Below are 19,070 nucleotides of genomic sequence, written 5' to 3' on the forward strand. Positions count from 1 at the left end.
TCCTGTCTTGTTTTTTCTTTATGTGCTAGCACATCATCTTATTATCACCTGCAATCATACCTCGAGACAATATTAGGACGATAATGTGCGTATACTGAGTCAAAACTAATAGCTTGTTTGGCTAAGCTTTTAAAATCAGCTTATTTTAAAAAATATTTTTTTTTCAAAAGTATTTTTTTGGCTAAAAGCAGTATGTGTTTGACCAATTAATTTAAAAAGTATTTTTGAGCAGCAATTAATATAAAGCCAAGCTTTTAAAAGTACTTCTTTGCGTATTTTTCTCAATAAGTACTTATCAAAAAAGTGTTTTTGGACAAAAGCTATTTTTTTAGCTTCTCAAAAACTGCTTCGGCTACTCATCAAAGCTTGGCCAAACACTTTACTTTTTAAAAATGAGCATTTATTGAAAAAATAAGTACTTTTGGAAAGAAAATAAGCTTGGCCAAACAAGCTATAACATTAATACCCTTGGTTTGTGTTCATATTTCATGATTTATCTGATGACTCAATAACTAGTTGCCTAAGCATCAGTGTCTGTAATGACATTATCAAACAGTGTAAACTCTCAAGATGAAAGACTAAGCAAAGTCTTCTCTACATTTTCCTCTAATTATACAATACCAAGAGACAGAAGTATATGAGAAGGGACTATAGTTGCAAAAATAATGACCTAATGTGACTTACTATTACACTCGAGTTACTATTAAAATCGCCTCAAAACAGAAGGCTCGTTTGGTTGCTGGGCAATGAGGAGTTATTTATGTAATAAAACTATCATTATTTTGATACTTCGTTTGGTTATAAAAATGGGGAAAGTTATCCTTCACATAGAATTTAATATAAGTTATATAATGTTTGGTTGATTTTTTCTCTTTATTTATGGAAAACATAACATCGCTAATGAAACATTTGGCTCAAGTTTTCTTTTCCACATAAGTAATACATGTTTAATTAAACTTTGCATAATTAATCTCTGCATTATTTATACATTAATAACTGATTCCTGCATTACTAATGTTTGCATAATTAATCTAAGCATTAGTAACACTTGCATTATTCTAGCGAAGAACTAAACGACCCCAAAGTGATTCCGAGCCCATAAGTGATCTTATAAAACAGGACCATATTGTCATATACTTCAAGTATATATTTGTTTAATCAATTTTGTACTCATTATCGATCAATCACGTTTCAAATCACATTTATCTGCTTTATGAAAGCTGTAACCTGCTGTTCGATTTAACTCGATACGGAGTTAGTACTCGAGGGGGAGTGTAGGGCTGTTTATTTTTATTAAAATTAAGACGTTTGAATTTGAATTCATATTTAAATATTAAAATATAAATATAAAATAATTAGATTGTTTATTTTCTAGATATTTAAATGCATTAAATATGCATCTTTATTTTAAATATATAAAATTTAAAAAAGAATAATATAATATTATATTAATAGAATATTTAAAATATTATACGGTGGTAGTGGTGGTCATTGGTGATTGTGGGTGCCAACAGGGGTGGTGGTGGTTAGTGGTACTGTTGGGTTGACAACAACGGTTGTGGATAATAGCTAGTAGTGATAGTGACCGGTATAATGGTTAATTGTGGAGATAATGGTGATAGCTAGTGATAGCGATTGATAATTGTGATTGATGATAGTGACTGACAATGGCGATTGTTGATACATGGTGATGAATTGATAGTGGTGATTATCAATAGTGATTGGTGATTATTATAGTAATCGTAACTTGCGGTAATGATAACTATAACTAATGATTACTGACGACGACGACTGATATTCATATAAAAATGCAGAAGTATTATAATAACATTTTTTTTAGTTTATTGAAATCTATATACGTAATTTGAGTCAATGCAGTGAGTGAGTTGCATTCTATCACATAATTACATATATACCATTCGGTAATACGAAGTATCCAACTAATAAGTAACTGGAGAAGAGAAGATTTAACTAAAGCGATTTCTCAAGTCTTAATTTGAAAAAGAAAGGAAAAAAAGTGATTTGACCAGGTTAAACATAGTTAAGAAAATTGGGGTGTGATAATGACTACATTATTAAAAGCTTGGGGGTAAAGATAATTTCGAATCTATTTTAAAATCATCATTAACGCTTTTGAATTTCAAACTTCAAATTTAAAATTTCCCCTAGTTTCTTTTTCTTCTCTTCATTACAAGGAGTAAAGATATCTAATAAGAAAACAAATTATCAAAAAGAAACAAAAAAAAAAATTGATATTTCATAGGATATTTGGCATAAAATTTTGGGTAAAAACAATTTCGAATTTGTTTTTAAAAAATCATTACCACTTTCGAATTTCAAATTTCGAATTTAAATTTCTTCCCTCTTCTCTTCTTCTGTTTCCTTCTTTTTCTCTCTCAACTAGGAACACAGATAATTTGGTAAGAAAACAAATTACCAAAAAGAAACATAACATTTTAATATTTCGTAGGCTACTTGGTGTTGGAATACAATTTAATTTATTTTATAACATAAATTTAATCTATTTATCATTAATATAAAATAATTGTAAAAATTGACATTTTGTATTTCAAAATCTTCAATTTCAATTTGATAATTCGGTATATAACAAATTATGCATACTAGGAGTTTTTATGGGACGATACGGTATAATTTAAAAAAATTGTTTAGTAATTTTAATGTTTATTTAAAAAATGTTCTACCATTACCATATTGAACTAACTCAGTATGATTTAATATTTTTAAGTTTTGAAATTCTCTTTATGTGGTATAATAAATTGCTAATCTCTATTTATTTGATTTTAACTTACATACAATGAGAAAAATAATTTTGATAATGGTGGGAAACTTTTCATGCTTGAAATGAATGAAGATTGCCCAAGTGTTAAGTGTTTGAAGGAAATAATTGCATATTTACATATTTGTATTGTTTATAATTATACATATTTAATTTAGTTTATATTTAATGGAGTAGTAAAATAATGAATCTATTAGTATGAAGGATTTCAGAATTTTAGGCAACTTTATTAATATATTTAAGTTAAATAAATTATTGTTATCAATATAATAATATAATATGTATAAATTACATATATAATTAAGTATTTCGATAGAATATGTAGTATTTCAATATTTTTAAAAAATGTTAGATATCATACTGAATACTAAATATTTTAAAATGCCGAATGTCAAAATACTGTATTGAATATGTAATACCAAAATTAAATTATCAAGATTTTTGATTTTAATATAATAATTCGGTATTTATTGATAAATAAAATCAGGAGGTTTTTATTTTTATTTTTTATTTATTTCTTAGTGATTTAGAATAGAACAAGTAATAATAATAGAAAGAGAATGCATAGAAATTTCCATCTCAAGATTTAGAAAATCTCGTGTTGAAATTCAAAATATGCACTCAAATAGTACTTATAATACATTTTTAAGAGGTAAATGGAATATAACATCTAAACATATCTCGATTTTTAATTTTTAATTTTTCTTTTACTTTTCTTTTTTGTATAGGAATTTCCGTCACAGGATTTAGAAGATCCTGTGTTGCTGTTCAAAATAGTACTAGTAATACTAAGAAGTAAATTGCAATATATAAGCATATAATATCTCAATTTATAATTTTCAATAATATTTCTTTCCTTTTTTGTTGCTTTCCCCATAGCCGCACTGTGTATTTTCCTTCTTCCTCTTTTTCTCCGTCATCCTACCTGTACATCCGCTCCTCTTCCTCATTAAATTAATCCTTTGAGTTTTACAGTAATTAATCTTGATTAATTAATTAAATTTAAATTCAACCACAACGCATCTCCCCATTTCTCTTTAATTAAATTAAATTTCTCCTTAAACCCTACCTTTTTATTAACTCTGTTAATGAGTTAGAGTTGAATGACATTAGGAGATTTAATGACTTCTCAAACAGCTGTTGTTGTGGATCACGAAAATGTAGATAGGGTTAATATTAGGGATTTGGAGGCTGGTTCTAGTAGTATTAGTAATAATGGTGTTGTCGTTGATAATGGAAAGGCGGCGGCGATGACGACGACAAGTATGGTTTATTTGCCACAAAATGTATGTTTTTGTGAGCTTCGACATGACGCGTTCGAGGATTATGTGCCTTCAGGACCGGCTGATACTGGTTTGGTCTCCAAATGGCGGATTAAGGACCGAGTAAGACGTTGCTTTGTTTTCATTTACACATCGTATGCTTTGTTTGGACGGTCGTTACGTGTCGTTTCATAATGTATTGTGTTTTATTGTGTTGTGATGATACTGTATTGTTTTGATGAATGCAACGTTAGGGTTAGGATAGATTGTAGTGTTTCCCGTCGTTATATAATGGTACACTTACAATGTTATAAGGGAAGAAAGGTATGACTTATGAGGTGGAGTTATTAAAAAAAGAAGGGTAAAGGATAAAATAATATTATTAAAATATAAGCAAAGGAAAACTGAGAAGAAAATAAGATGACGACGACGACAAGTATAACTTATTTTTAATGAATGCAATGTTTGGATAGATTGTATCTTTTTCCATCATTACATAATACCACACATCAGTCGAGTATGAACTTACAAGAAAAATAGGGTACGGAGTAGAGCTACTATAAAAAGATAGGTAAACAATTATTAGATGACAAGCAAAGACAAAATGAGAAGAAAAAAAAAAGGTAACGATGTGATCACACCAAATCGATCGTTACGTAAAATAGGACTTTTCGTCATTACATAAAGATAGATTTCATGATACGAAACAATAAAATTTAAGTAACAATCAAAACAAACATTGTATTTTAACTAACGATACGATACAATAAAACTTAAGTAACAATCAAAACAAGCATTGTATTTAAAACTAACAACACAATACACTACAAAAGGTAACAACCGTCCAAACAAGGTGTTAGTGTTGTAAATTTTCTGGAGAAAATTGTGTGAATTTGGAAGCACATTCTTAGAACGTTTCAGATGATAGAAAATTTTAGTTTTTAAATGTATAAGGTTGAATTTTTAGTATTTGCTTGTCCAAAAGAAAGAATCAAACTTTAGTATAAGGGGCAGCCTGGTGCACAGAGCATCCTGCGTTAGAAGGGTTCGGGGCAGGGCTGCACCCCAAGGGATGTGATGTAGACAGCCTACCCAAATGCAAGCATTAGTGGTTGCTTCGGTTTTTTTGATAAAGATTGAATTTTCAGTATTTACCCGTCCAAAAGAAAAGATTAAACTCTAGTATAAAAGGACAACTTGGTGCACAAAGCATCCCACGTTAGCAGGGTTCGGGGAAGGGCCGCACCTCAAAGGATGTGATGTAGACAATCTACCCTAATGCAAGCATTAATGGTTGCTTCAATTTATTGATAAAGATTGAATTTTTTGTATTTACCTCTCCAAAAGAAAGATTAAACTCTAGTATAAAAGGGCAACCTGGTGCACAAAGCATCATGCGATAGTAGGATTCGGGGAAGGGTCGCACCCCAAGGGATGTGATGTCGACAACCTACCCTAATGCAAGCATTAGTGGCTGGCTTCATTTTTTTTTTTTTTTTTGGATAAAAATTGAATTTTTAATATTTACCTGTCCAAATGAAAAGATCACAACTCTAGTATAACAGGGCAGCCCGGTGCATGAAGCATCCCGCGTTAGCAAAGTTCAGGGAAGGGCCGCACCTCAAAGGATGTGGTGTAGACAACTTACCTTAATGCAAGCTTTAGTGGTTGCCACAATTTTTTGATAAAGATTGAATTTTTAGTATACCTGTCCAAAAGAAAAGATCAAACTCTAGTATAAAAGGGCAGCCCGGTGCACAAAGCATCCCGCGTTAGCAGGGTTCGGGGAACGGCCGCACCCCAAGGGATGTGATGTTGACAACCTACCCTAATGCAAGCATTAGTGGCTGCTTCAATTTTTTGATATAGATTGAATTTTTAATATTTACCTGGCCAAAATAAAAGATCAAATTCTAGTATTAAAGGGTAGCCCAGTGTACACAGCATGGCCACACCCCAAGGGATGTGATGTAGACAGCCCACCCTATTGCAAGCATTAGTGGCTGCTTCAATTTTTTGATAAAGATTGAATTTTTAGTAGTCACCTGTCCAAAAGAAAAGATCAATCTTTTGTATCTGCTTATAAATCTTTAGTTTCAACTTTCACCTAAATCTATCACTATGCCTCAAGCTAATTGCAATCAGTCATATGAATGTTCTGTTCTCATTCTGCTCAAATTCAGTATTGATACTATTGTCATTCGAGCCTTCATTTCCTTTTCCCCTTTTTGATTGAGATAGTTTGAAATTTGTAGTTTAAAATTTGTTATCTTTAAGGAATGTTATTAGTTTCTGCTCAAGATTTTCTTGGATTTTAGTTTAGTGTAACGTTCATTGGTTCAAGGATAAATCCTCTCCTTGTCTGTCAAATTAAAAGTGAATTTTTTCTGTTCCACAATGTCCCACAATGTCTACCTTGGTAGCAAGCCAACCATTAGTTCCTTTTGGTTTGTTCTTTGACAATAGTTTATTAATATGAGTCAGCGGTAAATAATAATTGCTTAATATATTGTACCAAATATTTGCACTAAGCCAGTGCAACACATAATTACAAGTTGTACAAATCAGCTATTGCGTCTAAAATATCATCTACATCTAGTAAAAAAAAACTAATTTTTGACCAAAAGCGATCAACAAAATGCATCTAAGTTTCAGGCGCTGCATGTTTCTCTTTTTGCCTAAAACATTTACGCTGTTTCTTTCATGCCAAACAGACCACCAGATAACTTGAGGAACAGTGTTGCAGGTCCATTGAGCTTTCCTGCACAAACCCTCCCTGGTCAACCACTTCAGGATTTCTCTGACGGAGTTAGGCATGGTCCAAGTCATACCAAAAACTGACAAGCACATGTTCCATAACTGACTTAATACCCTGAAATTCAAAAAAAAGGTGGGCAACATCTTCAGATAGTTCTTCACACAATGGACATCTGCTGCACAGCTGAGAACCCCTTTTTTGGATATTCTTCTGTGTGAGGCATGCCTCCCTAGCCACAATCCAGGAGAAGCGAGAGACCTTTATAGGTGCCATGCTGTACCATATTTTTTTCCTAGGCCACAACTCGCTGTTGTTGCTAAAATCTAGCTTACTATAACAGCTTTTAACTGAAAAAAATACCTTTGGGGTGACCCTTCCAACTAATAGAGTCTATTTTGTTGTCGTCCAAAACAATGTTGCTTAGCATTTGTAGCAAGAGACATATCCTCTCCATTTCCCAACCATTAGTATTCCTTCTAAGATTCAAAGTCCAGCGTTGCGATGTACAGAAATCTGCAATTGTCCCATTGTGACATATTGATGGATTATATAGGAATTATATTTTCCACTTGTTGCGATTTACACCTGGAAAAAAGCTTTGTGAAAAAAGTCATGGTTTTACCTGGACCTCTAATCTAAATAAAGCTTGGTGACACCAGAAGAGGAGGCTACTATGAAGTATAAACTGATGTCTCAGTTTCTCTTATCTTTTGCTCTTTCTGACTTTTACTAAGTTGGGCTTACTCAAGAATCTGTTGTGAATGCTTTAACCTTGTGATGCTTTTGTTACTACTATCTTCAACAACTCAAGTTACCATGAAATGAAAGTGATTTTAAGATGTGATCATTTTCTTCTTGTGCACAAAAAGTTGTTTAGAGCTGCTTTATTTAGGCAAAAATAAAATAAAAAAGGTTGTCTAGAGCTGTTCTTGCTGCACAACAGTAGTCTGAAGATTAGAGTTGGATTTGTTAAATGCTTGATTAGATTTGTTTTATACCTGTTGCTTGTTGCTTTATGTCTTTTTTTATAACCAAGAAATCCCTGAGAGCCTCTGGCACATGGTTCAGAACTCAGTGGATAATGGGCTTGCCCCTCTCCCTTCTCCAGTTGTTGCTCGTTTCTTTATGTAAAAGAGATATGTAAAAGAGAAAATCTTACATATGTAGTACTTGAAGAACTTTTGTTTCCATCTTACTTTTGAGCTAGCTAATGTCTTACAGAGTTTGGGCTTAGTTCTCATGTAATAAATAAATGTTTGATTTCTTTACCATCTAGTCCATCTAAGCATGCAAAATTTCTTGCAGATGAAGACAGGATGTGTTGCCCTTGTTTTGTGTTTGAACATCAGTGTTGATCCACCTGATGTAATAAAGATATCTCCTTGTGCTCGAATGCAGTGTTGGATTGGTATGCTAAATTTTCCTTCTCTGAAAGAACAAGTATTTCTTCTTTTTGCTACTATTCCTTACTTTTAGACTAGGTAAATATTTTATTGACGTGATGGGAAAATCTCCAGTATACGAGGGCATACAAAAAGTAAAAGGTTTACAGAAAGATAAGATTATCTACAAAGAATACCGAATCATCTATCCTAACTGGGACCTCATTGGTGCTCCAAAAATTGAGTAGAACCAAAAGACAACAAAAAATATTTGTACTAAAGTATTATCCACCCTCCAAAAAGTCTCATGTTTCTTTCTCTCCATACAACCCCCTTAAGTGCCAAAGGGGTTACTTCCTAAGCTTTTGTGTCGTCCTTTCTTCCTCTAGGTTTTCGTTGTGAGAATGGTCTCCCTTACTGCTAACCAAGTGAAAAGCACATCTTTAGACCTTTCTACTCAACACCTTTGGTAGACGGCTTTTACTGATGCCCTCTTCTGATTTCATATTCAAGCATTTGGTCTGTCAAAATTTTATTCTGCTTATAGGGTAGGGCCAATAGATTTTGGAAGTCACCTACCTTGTAGTTCGAAAGGTTTCTAGATGTCCTACCCACATATACTATGTGTCTGTTCCAGTTGCTAGGAAGATGGAGAGAAGTTTGGAAAAGTTTAGGAGGGACTTCTTATGGCAAGTGAACAAGGAGAAAATAATATATAACTTGGTGAGCTGGAAATCTATAATGACAGAAAAAGAGACAGGGTGTTATCAGAATTAGGAGCCAGAATCTACCCAATAAAACTCTGTTATTCAAATGGCTTTGGAGGTTCTTTGGAGAAGAGGCCCTATGGAGAAGCGTGATCAATGCAAAATTATGGCTGGGGGGGGTACATATCTGCTACATGGCCTCATGCAGCTGGTTTATGGAACTATGGAAGTATATTTGACAGTTATTGAAAGAATCATAAGCAACTATTACATTCTAATTAGGAGCTGGAAGGAAACTTTACTTCTGTCAGGATCTTGGAGGGGTCATACATATCTTGAAGATCAGTGTTGTGAATTATACAGTTTTACAAGCAGTAAGTGGTGCTCATGGCACATACTGTGCAAATGATCAGGGATGGGATTCTCTTTAGTAGGCCCTCAATGATTGGGGGTTGGTAGGATGACCCTGTTCGTACTGGGTTTGGAGAAAGCTCCTGTTTTGACACAAAACTCTGATGGTATCTGGTGCCTGGATCAAAAGAATGGTCTGCTCCCTGAATATTCTTGCTACAAGCTAAGGCAGGAAGGCGGACTTCACTAACAAACTGGCAAGGAAGCACATACAAGGTGTAATGTTTCACTGACGGGTGGCAAAAGAGGCATGCATGACACAACATAACCTACAAAGGAAGGGGATGTATATTTGGAGCAGACATGTTTCGTGCGAAATGGAGAATCAAGATGCTAATCATTTGTTCTTACTGTGTAACATTACTAAAGTGAAAGTGTGTAAGCAAAAGCAACTGAAGAAGAACCACACAGCTGGAAAATAATCAGGCCTTGGAATATTAATACTTTCTTGGAAACAGGCCCTGCTTGCATTGTGTTATTTGGAAAAAGGAATCAATGACCTTTGAAGGGAAAAAGGAATGTGTAATTAAATTGAAATTGATATGTCTTGTTTTTGTTAGCTTTTTGGTACAAAACTGATGATGTACATGAAGCGGGCAATTCATTAGAATTCATCAGTTTAAAGGGTACAGTAGTGGCCCACTCTTAGTACTGTATCATCAATAAATATTTATCTTATCAAAATTTCAGATAGATAGAATCTGACGAATCATTCAGATAAGCACCATTCAATTAATTTTTTGGAGCCTTACTACTTTGAATACCTCCAACCAGAATAGCTCACTCCACCCTAGAACTCCAACATGTTTGCTGGGGTCCTCACTCTTAGTTCTCCGACTCCTCTGCTTCAGTGCTTGGAATCTTCAAAACCACCTAAAATAGACCTCTCCTAGTAAGCTCTTGTTCAACTTTTTGTTACGAGTAGAGTGCTTACGGTTAATTCTTTTTTTGGGGTTGGGGGTTGTTGAATAGCTTTCCAGTGCTCTCTTTTCACAGCATTTTTCTTGATTTTTCGTCCATCATGTCCATTCCCCAATAGCAATATGGGCAATTCTCCCATTTCTTTCCTTTTGTTTTTGTAGATTCTGTTCTCTTTGAGTCATTTTGCACTTTTACTTACCTTTGGATTTCATTCAATAGTTGGTCTTCCATTGACAAATTCCTACCTCAATTCCGTGCTGCCAATTCTTACCCCATCATCTGTCCTTTCATCATTTTATCATCAATGTTGTAGTTCTCATGACCTTCGAATGTGATTAGTCTCCTGCACCCCTAAGAATCCCTCGCCCCCTGTTTTTGCCCTTCCTTTTGTGAATAATAACCTTTGCAGGTTCTTCAGAGCTCTCAGTCCCTCGCATAACATTTGTTGAAGGTTCTGAGCCATACTTCTGCAATTGCTTATCTTTGGGAACCTTTGAAGTATAATGGAGTTCCGTATGCTTGTAGCTTATGCTATCACTTCTGCAATGGCAACAGAGTGTAGGAGAATAGTTGATGACAGTACATCTTGGCTTAGTCTGTTGTTTTACTTGAATATATTTTGGTATCAGCTATGCCAGCTTTCATAGTAAGCAGTTCATATTTTCTTGGGGATATTGGATGAATTCGGTTAAGACTTTACCTCTTAGTTGCAATCAGCAATTTTCAAATTCTAGTGCTTGAAAATTTCCGTCCAGCAGTGACTTTGGTACTTACTCAGAGTTACTCTTATTCCCGTATGACAGATCCATTTTCTGTGGCACCTCAGAGAGCTCTTGAAACAATTGGGAGAACATTGAACGAACAATATGAGAGGTGGCAACCCAAGGTAAGAAAAATGTTTTTCTTCTTATAGATATTATGCGGAACAAGGTCTATGCTATATTTTTGTGGTAAGATAATCAGTCATTTGTTTATAATGACCCAAATATCTTACTATATTTAGGCACGCTACAAGATCTCCTTGGATCCTACTGTTGATGAACTTAAGAAACTTTGCACAACATGTCGAAAGTATGCCAAGTCAGAACGAGTTCTGTTCCATTATAATGGACATGGTGTGCCAAAACCAACACCCAATGGTGAAATTTGGCTATTTAATAAGGTTTTCTTTCTTACTCAAATTGCTTTAGCAGAGCAAGTTGCAATATCTATCTTTTCTTATTGGGACATCTGGTTTAGAGTTATACGCAGTATATCCCATTGCCGATCAGTGACCTGGACTCTTGGTTAAAGACACCTTCAATCTATGTCTTTGACTGCTCAGCAGCTGGGATGATCGTTAATGCCTTTATAGAGGTACACATTTTAATAGCGCATTACATGCTTAATTATGAGGTGATCTATCCATCTGCTGAGTTCACACTCTAATAAAGCCATTTGTTTAATGCAGCTCCAAAATTTGACTGCCTCTAGTGCCTCTGGCCCTTCTACAAGAGATTGTATTCTGCTTGCTGCCTGTGAAGCACATGAGACGGTTCCTCAGAGTGCTGAATTCCCTGCTGATGTTTTCACTTCCTGCCTCACAACGCCAATCAAAATGGCATTGAGATGGTGACATGCTCTCAGCAAAAGTTGTTTATCCTATATCCTTTCTGCTTTTCTTCCCACTTTCTGTTAAACCTGTCCAATTGTGCAATGGGGCAATCTAGCTGCAATACTGGGAAACTTGGCATTTCATTTCAGTGGGTTTGGTCCGTTTGGTCCCCGACTGATGGAATATTATGATTTTTTCTCTTTGTGTTGTTCTGTAGTTTATCTTAAACATCATGTCTGTTCTGCCTCGGAAACAGCCATCCTACCTTGGTAGGAGTAAGGTCTGCGTACACTCTACCCTCCCCAGACCCCACGTTGTGGGATTTCACTGGGTTGTTGTTGTTGTTGTTATCATGTCTGTTCTGCATCTACTAACCGTATATATGGAAAGTCAGAATAGCTTTCTCACCAAAAGAATATTTGAAACAGGACAAGTCTCTCTGATACCCAAAGGAACCACATGGTTGTTGTTTATTATGCCAACTGTTGCAATAGGATTAATACTGTCTTAGGGAATTTCCACTCCAAATGTCCGAGTATACTCTTAGTTATTTGTGCTTACCTATGTCAGAATTCTTAGATAAGCTGTCACTTCATTTAAAAAATTATGACTTATCTTTTATTCATAAGAGTCTTTTCTGTTCTTTATTCTGTTTTTCTTAACTTTTCTATCAAATTTGTTATAACTAGTTTTTATTTTTTCATATCTACTTAATTGTTCTTTTTTGGCTGTTAGGTTTTGCACACGGTCATTGCTTCGTGAGTCACTTGACTATTCTCTGATAGATAGAATTCCTGGCCGCCAAACAGATCGAAAGACACCTCTTGGTGAATTGAATTGGATTTTCACTGCGGTAACTGATACAATTGCCTGGAATGTTCTACCACGTGGTAATGCGATAGACTAGTTAGATTGATGCAGTTTTCCTAGTTCCTTTTTGGCGTTTTACATTCTTTCTAATCTGTAAGCTTGGAAGCCACAGATCTATTTCAGAGATTGTTCAGGCAAGACCTGTTGGTTGCTAGTTTGTTCAGAAATTTTTTACTTGCTGAAAGAATCATGCGATCTGCAAATTGTTCACCAATTTCATACCCAATGCTACCACCTACTCATCAGCACCACATGTGGTAACTACATGAAACACTTCAGCTACACAAATTCATGCTTTACCTTCCCCTCATTTGGGGCCTGTACTTGTTCCACAGGGATGCTTGGGACATGGCAGCAGAAATCTGCCTTTTGCAGCTTCCAACTTTGCTGGATGATCCGAATGTGGAATTTCAGGTGGGATAATGAGTTATTGTCCCTTTGATTGTGTATATTTAGTTCCTAAAAGTTGGTCTGTATTCTGAAATATTTGTCCATGTGTTTTCTCAAGATCAAAATTTTCCCATCTTTTGATTTCTTCAGCCTAGCCCATTCTTCACTGAACAGTTGACAGCTTTTGAGGTTTGGCTTGACCATGGATCGGAGAATAAAAAGCCACCAGAGCAGTTGCCCATTGTGCTACAGGTAAGAAATATTATGGTTCAAATGACATGAAGGGCCATTCTTAGTTCTTCTTGCCATGCAATGGTCGTTTTAAATAATGCACGTTTCCGCATTCCCACACTATTGTCGACTTCTGTTTCTTTGTTTGGTGAAAAGGTGGAGTAAAAACATTTGGTTGTTAGCTTTATTGTTCCTTGATGAGGCATCAGTTGTTGACCTCTCGGGATTTGCTTAAATTTGTTCAAATAGAAGTAGTTTCTGCATATCATGCTAAAATTTTGAATAATAGAATGTTCTCAGAATTTAAAGAGGATAAATAACCAGAATGTTCATTCTCAAAAAAAAAAAAAAAACCAGAATGTCATGTCTTTATGTGAGGAATGGTTAATCTCTCCTCTTATACATTACTTAAAATGCCATCAAATATTGGATACTCCTCTCAGCATAATTGGGTTGTTTCATGTTTTCCATACTATTTTTCCCCCCCCCTCAAATAATCTAACAATCTATGGCAGATTATTGTACTGTTTTTGTCAGTTCTAGGGTGACCCATGTCCTTACTATTGCCGAACCAAATTACACAAGGCAAGTGATTAAAGTATCTTGGGTAAATCAGCAGAAGCATTGGTTTTAGTAATGTTAGTGTCCAGTCAAAACAATCATCTTAGTTTTTCTGTAGGGTTTGCTTGAAGGATTGTTGGTACTGTTCATTGGGTGAGCACATTTCTTTTATTTATTGTCAAGTGTGTCTGGATTTAGTCGGTGCTTTACCTATCCAACAGAAACGGAGTCACTTGGTGCATATGCTCTTGACTCTACGGAAGGATACAGAAATTGGAAAGTAATAGGATACAGCCTGATTACTAATTATCTTTCTAATATATTTTCCTATTTATTAGGTTGTCTTCACTTTTTGTTTTGAGACTAATTGTCTTCACATTCTCCAGGGCTTTGTTGTTTTGGTGCACTTTTCTCTTTGTAGGAGATGATAACCAGGTTATTCTTTGTTATTAGGTGTTACTTAGTCAATGCCACCGTTTTCGAGCACTGGTTCTTCTTGGAAGATTTCTTGATATGGGACTTTGGGCTGTAGATCTGGTACTTCTTGGTGGTAGTGCATTTCAAGCTTCTTGTTAATTAGCCTGGCTGCATCTAATTTTCAAGTAATACTTAAGTCATCAAATTTATTTCCAGGCCTTGTCAGTTGGAATATTTCCTTACGTTCTAAAGCTTTTGCAAACCACGACTCCAGAGCTTAGGCAAATTCTTGTCTTCATTTGGACGAAGATCCTTGCCCTTGATAAGGTACATAAATTGTTCTATCACCTGTATTATTCTAATATTAAATTTCCCATGTTTCATTTTTATATATATTTGTTTCTCATATAAATGTTTTGCAATCTCTTTCTGAACTTATTTACCATCACTGAAAAATAATAGATACAATCAAAAGAATTGAGAGTGCAAGAAATGCAGTGTGCTTCACCTGGATTACATTACACAAAGCATGTTTAACTCCAGTAAAAACTTTGGGGGCTCAGCATGTGGAGCTGATGCTTTTTTGTGCACATCAGAACAACTGTTCCTGCACTGCCCATCAGTGTTATCAAAAGCAAAAAGCGCAAAACAACTCTAAGCTCCGTTAGTGCTTTAAGCACAAAGCACAAATAAAGCGTGGGCTTTAGTGGAGGAGAAAAAAATACAAATATATATGTTTAGTGTAAGACTAATAAATAATAATAATAATAAGGATGAATAACAAATATGTGAACAAAGAAATTGATTTTTTATACGATAAAATATCAATTGTTATGTCAACTCTCTTCAGGAGACGTTCATTGGCAAGGAAAAGTACGTCTTAGAGCCCCGATAATGACACTGAACGCACATTAAGCGAGGCTAAGCGCTCAAACATGTTTTGTGCCTTGTTTCAAGGCTTTAGAGCGCGCATTTGACAACACTATTGCCCATGTCTTGGCAGATCTGGGATTCTTCACTAACCCATTTGGGGGTGGAAATTTCTCGATGTGATCTGATGTGATCTGCAGCTGAAAGACGAGGATAAATAAGCAGCATAAGGGTATATGAAATGCTAGCACTTTGTGTTTAATATGGAAACTTTTTGAAAGAATTAAATATAAGATGTGTTGGGAAAGCAGCCGATCTTTCCGCAACTATAAGAACTACGTCCCCATTGCAAATTAGTTGGGGTTGGTCATATGGATGCTCAATATTCATTCTGCTCCGTTAGACCCATTTCATTCAAATACTCAATGAATTAACTCTTAGGGAAACACCAGGCCGCGTAAGCGTGCCAAAACGACTTGTTAAAAAATGAATCTTGGGCTTAACTCAACCCCAAATGGCAAAAGCTTGCTCATGAGGTGAGCATTGTCCAGAGACCATATAAGGAGAAAAACAACCTATTCCTCAATCAATTTTGGACACTTGAACCCCTTCCTTCCCCCCCCCTCCCCCCCCAAATGCACACCAAGCCCACCAACTGGAGCGTAGACAACATAATATTGGGGGCCAATAATGGGACACATAGTAATAAGGATGGATGGGCATGACTCTGATACCTGTTAAGAATTGGACTTTGGACCTAACTCAATAGTAAAAAGCTAGCTCATGAGGTGAGGATAGCCCAAAGACCATATAAGGAGACAAACAACCCATTCCTCCACCTATGCGGGATACTTAACATGGCTAAACCTTAATCCTAACTAGTCAGTATTATCTATTTGGATTTTTTTCTCCATTGCATCCTATTCTTTGCCAAACTGATAAGGATTTTGAGAGATCGTAGGTCTTTTGAGACACCCTTTCTATTATGTGAATTAGGTCTACCATTCTTTTGTTATTGTTGTATCACTTTTGGGTGCATTTGGTGGTCTGCGTAGAACATTGTACATCTTAGACGATCTTTCATTTTTATCCTTTATGTATGTTACTTGTTCTGTTGAACATGGTTACTATGATCTTGTTTAATCTTGTATGAACATCTTAATGTTCACATTCTAGAATACTCTATCTTGCAAATGTGTTGGGCCATAGATGCTCAACAAGGACCTAGAGAAGCATATGACAAAGTCCCAAGAGAGCTTATGGAGATGTTTGGAGGCTAGAGGGGTTCCGGTAGCATACATTAGGGCGATCAAAGATATGTATGATGGAGCTAAGACCCGGGTAAGAAACGGTTGGAGGAGACTAAGGGCACTTTCCGGTCAAGATGGGGTTGCATCAGGGATCAGCTCTTAGCCCGTTTTTATTTGCTTTGGTGTTGGATGTCTGGACGAGTGACATTCAAGGAGAGATGCCATGGTGCGGGTTATTTGCGGATGATATTATATTGATTGACGAGACGCAAAGCGGGGTGAACTCCAGGTTGGAGGTTTGGAGACAGACACTGGAGTCTAAACGTTTCAGGTTGAGTAGGACTAAGATATAGTACGTGGAGTGCAAGTTTAGCGCAGTGATAAGTGACGTTGACATGGACGTGAGGCTAGACTCACAAGTCGTCCTCAGGAAAGGGAGTTTCAGGTATCTTGGGGCTATAACCAAGGTAATGGGGAGATGATGAGGATGTCACACACAATATTGGAGTAGGGTGGTTGAGATGGAGGCTCGCATCTGGTGTCCTGTGTGATAAGTAGGTGCCACCAAAACTTAACTTAAAAGAGAAGTTCTACAGAGTAGTGGTTAGACTTATGTTGTTGTATGGAGCGGAGTGTTGGCCTGTCAAGAGCTTTCATGTTCAGAAAATGGAAGTTGCGGAAATTAGGATGTTGAGATGGATGTGTGGGCTCACTAGGAGAGATATGGTCAGAAATAAAGATATTCGGGACAAGATGGGAGTGACCTCTGTGATGAACAAGATGCAGGAGGAGAGGTTGAGATAGTTCGGACATGTCTAGAAGAGAGGCACAGACGCTCCAGTGAGAAAGTGTGAGAGGCTGGGAATAGAGGGTCGGAGGAGAGGTAGAGGTAGGCCGAAGAAGTATTGGGGAGAGGTGATCAGGCAAGACATGACAAGTCTTCAGCTTACTGAGGACATTGCCCTAGATAGGAGGGTGTGAAGGTCAAGGATTAGGGTATAAGGCTAGTAGCAGGATTAATATTATTTTCCTTTTCAATAGGATCGGTATTATTCTCGTCTTTTTATTTCAGTATTCTCGTATTTTTTATTCTTAGTTTTCTATTGCTACTTGTCGTCGCTTCTGGTTTGTTTTCTTACTACCCTGATGTTGTTACTACTTACGTTTTCATAATTGCTGTATTTCACCCTTACTTGAGCCGAGGGTCTATCGGAAACAACATCTCTACCTACCAAGGTAGGGGTAGGGGTAAAGTCTGAGTACGCTGTAACCTCCCCAGACCCCACTTGTGGGATTGCACTGGGTATGCTGCTGTTGTTGTATAGATGCTCAACAGTCACTCCTGTGTTACATTACTGGTTTCACAGTTGTTGGATAAAATTTACCTTTTGCTTTGGTAGGTATCTTCATATAGCAAAGCAATCTTGCAGTGCCCTTCCATTTCAGCGATCCTATTTGGGTTATATGTGTTACAGCTTACAGTAGAGGGAGCTATTATCTTTAGACTATCCTGTTGACAACACTTTCTTAGTGCTGTTTCTATCAATAATACTACTTTCTGAAACAAAAACCACTCTCTCAGCACATATAAGCAATTTTAGCTGTGAAACGAAGGCAGTCGAACACTCATGGATATGTGGTTTCCAATTGAATTCTGCCCTTTTTCCTCTTTATCTTCTTACTTTCTTTTTTATTTGTGATCTTATATACAACCCATTGGATGCTTGTAACACCATGTTATTACCAATAGGAAGCAAGTTCCAGACTCTTTGGATTATTTAAATTTCTTTGCTCTTGGGTACAAACAAATTAATTAATACATACTTTGCTTTTCTAAGAAATGAAACTTAACGGAAAACAAAACCTTCAGCCAGCTCCATCAACCAAGCACCAAGTTGGAACGGACGTTATTACCACTAGATTTACGCATGTAGTTTGTGTTTTATGTTTTGTTAGGATATTGAACTATCTTGAATGCTATCTATTTGTTTATTCTGATGTTACCTGAATCTATTGATCTAGTTGTGGAAAGTGTAGAGTATGTTCTTTTCTCCTTCATTTAGTGCTTTTCACTGTGCATTTTCTTTCTTTTGTTTGATTATACTGTGTAGAAACTATATAATGTTAAAACGTTCAAATTTCTTTATTTTCTTTCAGATTTTTCGTGTTGGCATCTATCTTAGATTACTATCCCCTTTTGTTTGTGTTTGTCAATCCACTTTTAGTTTAATATTCATGAGATTACCCCTTTCTTTGGGATACCAGTCTTGCCAGGTTGACCTTGTTAAGGATGGTGGACATGTATACTTCATTAGATTTCTTGACAGTGTTGAGGCTTATCCAGAGCAAAGGGCTATGGCTGCATTTGTCTTGGCAGTAATTGTTGATGGTCACAGACGGGGTCAGGTGGCGTGTATGGAAGCGGGGCTTATCAATGTCTGCTTGAAGCATCTTCAGGGATCAATCGCTAATGATGCCCAAACTGAACCACTGTTTCTTCAATGGCTGTGCCTCTGTCTAGGAAAGCTCTGGGAGGATTTCACAGAGGCACAAGTACGAGGTTTGCAGGCAGATGCACCAGCAATATTTGTGCCTCTACTTTCTCAATCGCAGCCTGAGGTTTATTTTTAAATTATATGTCAAGTTGGT

At 36.1% G+C, this 19,070-nt stretch overlaps 1 protein-coding gene across 1 annotated transcript in view; it reads left to right on the plus strand.

Annotated features, from left to right (window-relative positions):
• Window positions 1–3,627: 3,627 nt before the first annotated feature.
• LOC132606757 (regulatory-associated protein of TOR 1-like) overlaps window positions 3,628–19,070 on the plus strand; it is a 30,301-nt gene continuing 14,858 nt past the window's right edge. Inside the window, exons 1-13 of the mRNA XM_060320381.1 lie at window positions 3,628–4,182; window positions 8,123–8,225; window positions 11,042–11,124; window positions 11,242–11,400; window positions 11,478–11,594; window positions 11,689–11,849; window positions 12,568–12,722; window positions 12,815–12,959; window positions 13,038–13,116; window positions 13,243–13,344; window positions 14,338–14,421; window positions 14,518–14,628; window positions 18,687–19,040. Of these exons, the coding sequence (XP_060176364.1) occupies window positions 3,901–4,182; window positions 8,123–8,225; window positions 11,042–11,124; window positions 11,242–11,400; window positions 11,478–11,594; window positions 11,689–11,849; window positions 12,568–12,722; window positions 12,815–12,959; window positions 13,038–13,116; window positions 13,243–13,344; window positions 14,338–14,421; window positions 14,518–14,628; window positions 18,687–19,040 (1,935 nt within the window). The 5' untranslated portion in view covers window positions 3,628–3,900. The remainder of the gene's footprint in view (window positions 4,183–8,122; window positions 8,226–11,041; window positions 11,125–11,241; window positions 11,401–11,477; window positions 11,595–11,688; window positions 11,850–12,567; window positions 12,723–12,814; window positions 12,960–13,037; window positions 13,117–13,242; window positions 13,345–14,337; window positions 14,422–14,517; window positions 14,629–18,686; window positions 19,041–19,070) is intronic.

This window comes from Lycium barbarum, chromosome 8 (assembly GCF_019175385.1).
Source record: "Lycium barbarum isolate Lr01 chromosome 8, ASM1917538v2, whole genome shotgun sequence".
In the NCBI taxonomy this organism is placed as follows: Eukaryota; Viridiplantae; Streptophyta; class Magnoliopsida; order Solanales; family Solanaceae; genus Lycium; species Lycium barbarum.